Source organism: Limulus polyphemus, unplaced genomic scaffold, assembly GCF_000517525.1.
Source record: "Limulus polyphemus unplaced genomic scaffold, Limulus_polyphemus-2.1.2 Scaffold1421, whole genome shotgun sequence".
Taxonomy (NCBI): Eukaryota; Metazoa; Arthropoda; class Merostomata; order Xiphosura; family Limulidae; genus Limulus; species Limulus polyphemus.
Window position 1 is genome coordinate 176,366 of NW_013667031.1, and position 8,894 is coordinate 185,259.

Sequence of the window (8,894 nt, forward strand, 5' to 3'; positions counted from 1 at the left end):
ACGCTTTATAAACACTTAGTTTAATTAATTTTACAGACATAACTTTTGATCCTCAAAACACAGCTATGCATCAAGAAGTGTTCATTGCTGATCAGAATCGAGAATCATTGAAAACTTTTATTAAAAAGTGAGTGCTTATGTTTGTATTAGAACAAAATATACACAAACATCTCTTCTTCAGATCTATCTTTATTCAGATAAACATCAAATTATACAAATATCTATATAATTACCCTGTTGACCGCTTTTGCATTATTTGCATAACAAAGAAAAAATGAAGCTTTTAATGTATATATATATTTCACTTTCATCCAATCATACGGCAGTAAAACAGGTTTCACCGAAAATAATTCATATATATATATATATATATGTATGTATAAAGTACAGCTAAAGGGAAAACCAAAGTGTGTACCCTACTCACAGACGTCAACTAGGTGGCATTATATAACCCACTAGACTTACAAGAAATCTAAAAGCATCCTTACGTTCTTACTGAATAATTCGCCAACTGACTCCACTAATTTATTGACTAACGATTTATCTCATGTATCCTTGCATACTGCAAAAATTGTCATCCACGTGAATTTATTCAAACATTTTTTTACGTGATTCTGGAAGTATCATGGTGAATTGACTCGAATGGTTTTGGTCTATATTTTGGAGAAAGCGTCGTGGTGAACTGACTCAGTAACCTTTACTCCATACTGAAGTAGGCATCATGTTGAAATACTCAACTATTTTACTTTATAACAGAGTAAGCATCATATTGAAATGAATCAGTCATATCTTTCTTCATAGTCGAGAAAGCATCAATTTGATTTGACTCAATAAAGTTTACTCTGCAATATCAGGAAGCATCATGGTTAATTGACTGAATAAAATTTACTCTGTACTCCATAAAGTAAAAAAGATTAATGACTCAATAAAAAACTCTAGAGTACCAGGAAGCACCGTGGTAAATAGACTCAATGATCCAATCATTTTTCTTTACTCCTTTAGTGCATCGTGGTAAATTGGATAAACTAATTTTTTTACTCTATAATAAACAATCATCGTGTTGAATTGACTCAGTAATGTTTTCTTTAAAACGAACGAAAACATCATTAAAAGTGACCACCGACATGACAAAAACACTGACAAATAAATAAAATTTTTACACATAATTATAGAAATCATTTAAGAAAAGAAAAACAATTATTCATTCTTACTCACTGTAAGAGGAATTAACCGGGGGGGTATCATTTAACCAACTTGCTTTTCTGTAGGAGATGAAATTATACAATCCTATAAACTAATGAATGAAGTCCTGGAACAAACTATTCGTTTAAATTTAAAAGCAGAATACCCAGAAATAAGCGAATATTATTTTCTTAATTGTTATGTAAGAATTATAATGATAACATCGCTTTTAACGGGAAAGTGTAATGGTGGAAATTCAATTTTTGTGTAACACGAATTATTAGAGAAGTGTGGGGAACCATTAATCTACTTTAACATTCATTCTTACAGAATGCTGTGAGAATAATCTGGATGAATTTATTTGTTCATTTTACTCTCTATTACAGTTTGATCACTGGGACAAACCCTTTCATCCATTCTCACACACAACCGTAGGATACATCGGAGTAAATCCACTTATCTGTTTAATTCTCTGAGTTAATCACTGGGACAAACCCTTTCATCCATTCTCACACACAACCGTAGGACACATCGGAGTAAATCCACTTATCTGTTTAATTCTCTGAGTTAATCACTGGGACAAACCCTTTCATCCATTCTCACACACAACCGTAGGACACATCGGAGTAAATCCACTTATCTGTTTAATTCTCTGAGTTGATCACTGGGACAAACTCTTTCATCCATTCCCACACACAACCATAGGATACATCGGAGTAAATCCACTTATCGGTTTAATTCTCTGAGTTGATCACTGGGACAAACTCTTTCATCCATTCCCACACACAACCATAGGACACATCGGAGTAAATCCACTTATCCGTTTAATTCTCTGAGTTGATCACTGGGATAAACTCTTTCATCCATTCCCACACACAACCATAGGATATATCGGAGTAAATCCACTTATCGGTTTAATTCTCTGAGTTGATCACTGGGACAAACTCTTTCATCCATTCCCACACACAACCGTAGAACACATAGGAGTAAATTCACTCATCCATTTATTCTCTGAGTTGATCACTGGGACAGATTATTTCATCCATACTCACAAATTATCGAGCCACCGAGGTGAATCCACTTATTTGTTTTATGTCTACAAAAGATTGGAGTTGACAACTGGGAAAACTTCAGTCATCTGTTCTAAATGTAAAACGCTCCTACACTAAATGCAATGGGGGAGCTTAAGAATAGTGTCAATGTCATATCATATAGAAAATAGAAAATAAAATTACGAAGGTATCAGACGGCTGGTCTTCTTTCTGACATCTGAATCAAAACTTCACTATTGTAACGAAATTGCTTGAATTTTTTTCTTCCTAAATTTAACATAGGAAAACGTTTAGAATTGTATAAGGCAGAACAGATAAGTGGCTAATTTAAATTGATGAGTGTAAAATTGTGTAATACTAAAAGCCCCCCCCCCCCCCCAGTAGCACAGCGGTATGTCTGCGGACTTATACCGCTAGAAACCGGGTTTCGATACCCGTGGTGGGCAGAGCACAAATAGCCCTTTGTGTAGCTTTGTGCTTAATAATAAACAACAACAACAAGTAATACTAAAAACAATAGTCCCTCGGTGGGCCAGTGGTAAATTTACGGACTTACAAAGCTAAAATCGGGGGTTCGTTTCCCTATGGTAGACAACATGCATTTCGCTCATCGTATAGCTTTGCACTAAGAAAACAACACTGAAAAAACAAAACAAGTTACTAAGGATTACATTTAACTTATCGTTTTTAAGGCTTAAGTTTATGTTGATAAAGTTACTAATGCTACTTTTTATCCCTAAGTTAAAATGCTGCTTAATATTTTCTGCATTGAAAAAGCCAAGCATTTCCTCAAAAACAAATTATGTAAATTCTAAAACCTTTTTTTTTACTATAGTGTGCTATCAAATTCATATTCCTTGAATTTCAATTAAACCACATACAGCGAAACCAAGTGACCAACTGTCACTTATTGCAAGCAAGTGTGATAAAATTGGAAGCAAACTGTTTTGATTACAGGGTCAAATAAATGATTCATTAGGAGAGTTATATCTGAGCTTGAAATAACTCAATTAATTTTACTTCAAGTCATCAATTACACACACTCTAATGATTCTCTAGAAATCCAGTGGACATTTTTATATTATATTAAGATTTGTGCAGTCTAGTCTATATAATTCAAAAAGGCAACAGTTTTAATATCACGAAATAAACTTAAAATCCTTTTGAAAACGAACGTTTATTCATTTATTGCTCATCCTTAGTCTTTTTTTTATGTGGACTATCAATATATCACACAATATCCATATCTAATTAGGATATATCTTAGTTTAAGCCAGTTTTTACTTTGGCACCAATAGACCAGCACCTTGTGTCAAATGATATGACCTGCAATACAATATGCGATTAACAATTCTCTTGGCAAGAAAAACTTCAACAAACAATAACTGCTGTCCTAAACACATGCTCTTCTTTTTTTCAAGATGTTTAAAGATTAATTACGTTACTATGTACATCTGAGCCTCATCATCCAAACATCGAACTTCTCTTTTACCTAGGCTTACGAATGTATCTTAATATAAGATACCCCATAAGTCTAAACATACATAAAAATATTAACAAAATTAAGGTATTAGCCCAGAGAGGGAGCCACATTCCTTGATGATCAATGATGTCTTCGAGTAGAATTACTGAGCTGTTTCCATGACGACAAGCTTCAAACTGGGAATAATGAGGAGCACAACTAAAAACGAAAAAAAAGGAAAAGTGACTGTAGTTATGATGTGGATTTATTTACAGATATGATCCTTAAAGTTACAGATTGCGCATAGTTTAGGAATAAGTTTTCATTTTTAAGGTTCCTCTCTACTTTTTTAGTAGTTTATCAAAGTAAATGATTTTGTCAATCATCTGCACCCTTTTCTTCAACGGAATAATCTTTTTCTTTTCTCTACATTTTTGAGTAGTTTATTAAAGTTAATGCCTATGGCATTCATCTGGACCCTTTATTTTACGGAATAACTTATTTTTCAAGATTCCTCTATATTTTTGAGTAGTTTATTAAAGTAAATGACTCTGGTATAATCTGGACATTTTATTTTACGAAATAATTTTTTTCTTCATGCAAAAACTTCCTTGGATCGACATCTTTGTGAGCGCCTTATTGTGATATTTCCAAACACAACACCTAATGCCATTTAAATACAGTACTGAACCTTCTAGTATATTATTATCATATGTAAAATTAAAAAGCGTACAACGTTAAAATAATTGAACAATAAAATTCATTAAAACTAGGGCCCAGCACTACAAAGACTACATGTTTCGGTGTTCTACGCCGCCATCCTCGGGAGTGAAAGTTAAAGTTTGATTATGAACACCAAAAGATGTATGGCTGGTCCCTAGTTTTAATGAATTTTATTGTGCAATTATTTTAACGTTGTACGCTTTTTCATTGTACATATTCTTAGGAAATGGTCCCTTTTTAAACTAGAAGTTTGGTTGTATTAAAGGTTATGGAGGCTAAGCTATGTCTATACATATATGTCTACAACAGGATGTGTGTGTGTGTGCTTAATTTCACTGAATGCTACGATATTCGTTATTTCACATATTTACAAACCTTATTGGTACACCACCACCAAATTCTACAATCTGCATATTATTAAAAGCATAATGGACTATAGAAAGGTATCGCAACCACAGCAGCCAAGAAGGTATGGACTTGGCATAGAAACCTCCAAAGAGCATGGTAGACAGGGAATATAATGCTGAGACGGTCACTGACACTTGGAGGTCAACACAGGTAGCTCCCACTAATAGTCCTACACTCTGAAAAAGAAATATGGGCATAGAAGGTAATTTATACAGTCGTCGACATGACAGGAATATTCAGATTCTTTAGATATTCAAACTACAAAGAGATTGAGGCAATTTATTTAAAAGCATTTAATCACCAAATACACAATGGATGTGTAATGTCTTAAGACTGATGTCAGAGAATTTTTAGCCCCCTATTGCTCAGCGGTAAATCTGAGGGCTTATAAAGTTAAAAATAGGGTTTTGATAGTCACTGTCGGCACAGCTCATATAGCCAGCCCATTGTGTAGCTTTGTGCTTAACAACAAACAAACGAGGAGGAGAATGTTTCATATATGGATAAAGATATTCAGAAGCTTTTGGAATCTTACCCTTTTTGGACGATTTAACTTTAAAAATACTTTATAAGGTTCTTTAATATTTGTTGTATATATACATATATATATATAGTTATAAAACGCTTGTCATAAAACTGGAAACATTTATTGGATACAAAACTCATTCTGACATGAGATCACCTACATGTGGAATCAAACCCCGGATTTTAGCGTTGTGAGTCCGTAGACTTACCGATGTCCCACCGGGGGACCTGCTGATAGCTGATATTAGCATGACAGCAGTTTTTCGCGAGTTGATTATTGCACCATCTTGCAACTAATCAGAAAATATTTTAAAATAATCTATTAAAACATTTACTTGAAACAATAACTTCAACATTTAACTGAAATGCATCAATACTTATTACATATCTTAGCTTATTACGTTAAACACTTATATATATTCGACAGACTTCTAAGGACACCAAATAACAGTTTGAAAATATATTTCTTCGTTTATATTACGTCTTTTAAATGTCAGCCAATGATTATTTTCTTTATATCGAAAATTAAACTCAAACTTAAAGACTAAACTAGTATAAACGTTTATCTATCATAATCCAGTAGCTTGTTTGGTTGAATTTTGGACAAAGCTACTCAAGGGCTATCTGTGCTAGCCGTTCACAATTTTGAAGTAATAGATATCACCCACCGCAAACTCTTGGGTTATTCTTTTACTAATGAATAGTGGGACTGACCGTCACATTATAACGCACTTATGACAGAGGGTGAGCAGTTTTGATCCTGAGGCCCACAAATTGTGAATTGAGCGCCCTAACCACTAGACCAATCCAGTAGCAAAAACAACAGATGTAGGCGATGAGATACAGGTTGTATTTGTTTAGAACCCCCACCCGATGCCTCATCCATAAGCTTGGGAACTTATAACACTAAAATTTGAGGTTCGATGCTCGTGAAGTACATGCACAGATAGTCGATTGTGCAGCTTTGCGCTTGAAAAGCAAACAATTAAAAAAAAACAGAAAATAAGGTTTGCGGGGAAAACTTTTAAATCTTTTAGGTAAAGAAACATGAAACTTATTAGTGTGTGAATTGAGCATTTTTTGTAACGAATAAACCTAGGTTTATTTAAAATACTTTTGAAATTCGAAAGAGGGTAAGTGACTTACATGGAAGGAAGAACTTTCAGTTACAATGTCTAAACGGTGCCCTACAAACATTTTCGCGCTGATGGTAAGAATCCCTATAAAAGTTTAATAGTCCTAGCCAGAAAAAATAATTGTTTTGCTTTTGGAATAAACGAAATACATTTCATATATTTCACAAAGCTATCGGTTTCACCTTGTTCTGTTCCAACTGTCTGTTTCCGGGAAAATATTTTCCATACTTCGTTCTTTTTTTCTTTTTCTTGCCAGGTGGTTAGGACGCTCGACTAGCAATCTGCGGGTCGCGGGTTCGCATCCCCGTCCCACCAAAAATGCTCGCCCTTTCAACCGTGGGGGCGTTATAATGTGACGGTCAATCCCACTATTTGTTGGTAAAAGAGTAGCCCAAGAGTTGGTGGTGGGTGGTGATGACTAGCTGCCTTCCCTCTAGTCTTACACTGCTAAATTAGGTACGGCTAGCGCAGATAGCCCTCGTGTAGCATTGCGCGAAATTCAAAACAAACAAACAAATCGTTCTTTTTTGTTCGATACTTTTGTACTTTTCGGGTAGTTGATGTGCATATATTCGTCTAGAAGTACCTACATAGCTAGTTTATGATTTATTTTCTTCTAGAACGTATTATCACACCTTAATTTTTGGTAATCTAATTGAACATGCCCGTATCTAATGTGAAGGTTTGTCATTTTTCAAGCAAAATATAAGAAATAAATCAATAACCGTGTATAGCTATATAAACTGGATGTTGAAACGCTAGTGCTTAATTGTTTGTTTAATGTTACAAGAGATGAGGAAGTAGCATAAAAATGCACAAGTCACTATCCGAGAAGTTATTACCGGGAAAAGGTAACTGTGTGTTTAATGTCGGTTTCAGACTTTGCAGGTAAATTTTCAATATTTTATGGCTCAGCGAAAAATAAGCAAGAATGAATAAATTCAAAGAATCTGTTCCAATAATTTTAATTTTGAGCTACAGTTCAGTTTCACAAGAAATTCGATATGAAAATGAGAGTTGTCGCAAAAACTGTATACGTGCGTTTTAAGGGCGAAATATTAAATGCACATTACCATGCGTCACAAACAGCTTGTACATGAAGTAAATAATGATTTTAAAGGCTACCGCCCAAGTTTGAATACAAAGTTTCCATACATTGTAGCTAGAGCATTTCAATGTTTACTGCGATTAGATATCAGCGCTCTTCCTACCTGAGCAACAATAGTGTTGAGGAGGAGGAAACCCCATAGACTCAAGAAAATCCGACCATCATGCAATCCTAACATTGGGTAAGAGATGAAATGGAATGCTGACGGAAGAGTGACAGTGAGAGGAAATTCTCCAATCATTTTAGCCAAGTAATAAGCAGATAATCTGTAAGTTCCGGATGATCTTTCTTTGTTGATAACTTCCCTTTCAGGTGGAACTATAAAAAGCAAAAGTAGGAAGTTTTTTTTATCAGTTTTTTTTTCCTGACATTTTAAATAACCAGTAGCTAGTGTCATCTATTGAGTAAAGTATGTAAAAATAACAACTCATTTTTTTTAAAGTTTTTAATACCATTGTTTTATGACTATGGATTTTATATTTATTTCAGTTTTAAGTTGTTTTCTATAATAAAGTACTTTAACAGTGTTAGATAAGATGAAGGATTTTCTCAGATGTTTTATATTTCATATTGAATCGAACTCAACAAATCGCCGTATTTTACTTTGCTATTCGCAGAAATTTCTATTTGATTTTGCTCTTGATAATTTCAAAATAATATTTTTTTTCTGTATTACACGAGCAGACGGTAATGTCAGAATGTTGTGCTTCTGGCGACACATGGTGGCAACTTAATGAATTTTAATCTAAATGTGGTATATGTGCTTAAAAGTTTTGATGAACAAGTAGATTGAATGCAATAATTGTACTGTGTAAGAATTTCTACTTATACCACTCCAAGTGGACTACTGAAAATGTTTAATATTTGTTATGTTTATACTTATATGTATGTGTATTTCGGAAATATTGATTATAAAAAATGCAAAATAATCCTAGTTTAGTATCACCATTTTTATAGTATTGAACTCCTAAATTTTTAAATAGCACAACCATTCGTGGAATACATTTAGGTAATTCTTACCCTCATATGAATTAAGAGCTCCAAACAATGCAAACAGCATCCCGTATTTAGGCTAATTATCGTATTTAATGAAATAAGTGCTCCAAACAATGCAAACAGCATCCCGTATTGAGGCTAATTATTGTACTCACATGAAGTAAGTGCTCCAAACAATGCAAACAGCATCCAATAAGTCATACTAAAGAACATCTAGACAAAGAAAGAAACATAAAATCAAGCTTTATTTAAAATAAATGTGACAGATTGTAAAACCTCTATAGGGTTTAAGCCAAAATTCA

General features: G+C 33.8%; 1 protein-coding gene across 1 annotated transcript in view; it reads right to left on the minus strand.

Moving 5' to 3' along the window:
* Nucleotides 1–200: 200 nt before the first annotated feature.
* LOC106463483 (ABC transporter G family member 14-like) overlaps nucleotides 201–8,894 on the minus strand; it is a 39,488-nt gene continuing 30,794 nt past the window's right edge. Inside the window, exons 11-14 of the mRNA XM_022390990.1 lie at nucleotides 8,748–8,805; nucleotides 7,700–7,914; nucleotides 4,795–5,003; nucleotides 201–3,915 (exon numbers count right to left, since the gene is read on the minus strand). Of these exons, the coding sequence (XP_022246698.1) occupies nucleotides 3,723–3,915; nucleotides 4,795–5,003; nucleotides 7,700–7,914; nucleotides 8,748–8,805 (675 nt within the window). The 3' untranslated portion in view covers nucleotides 201–3,722. The remainder of the gene's footprint in view (nucleotides 3,916–4,794; nucleotides 5,004–7,699; nucleotides 7,915–8,747; nucleotides 8,806–8,894) is intronic.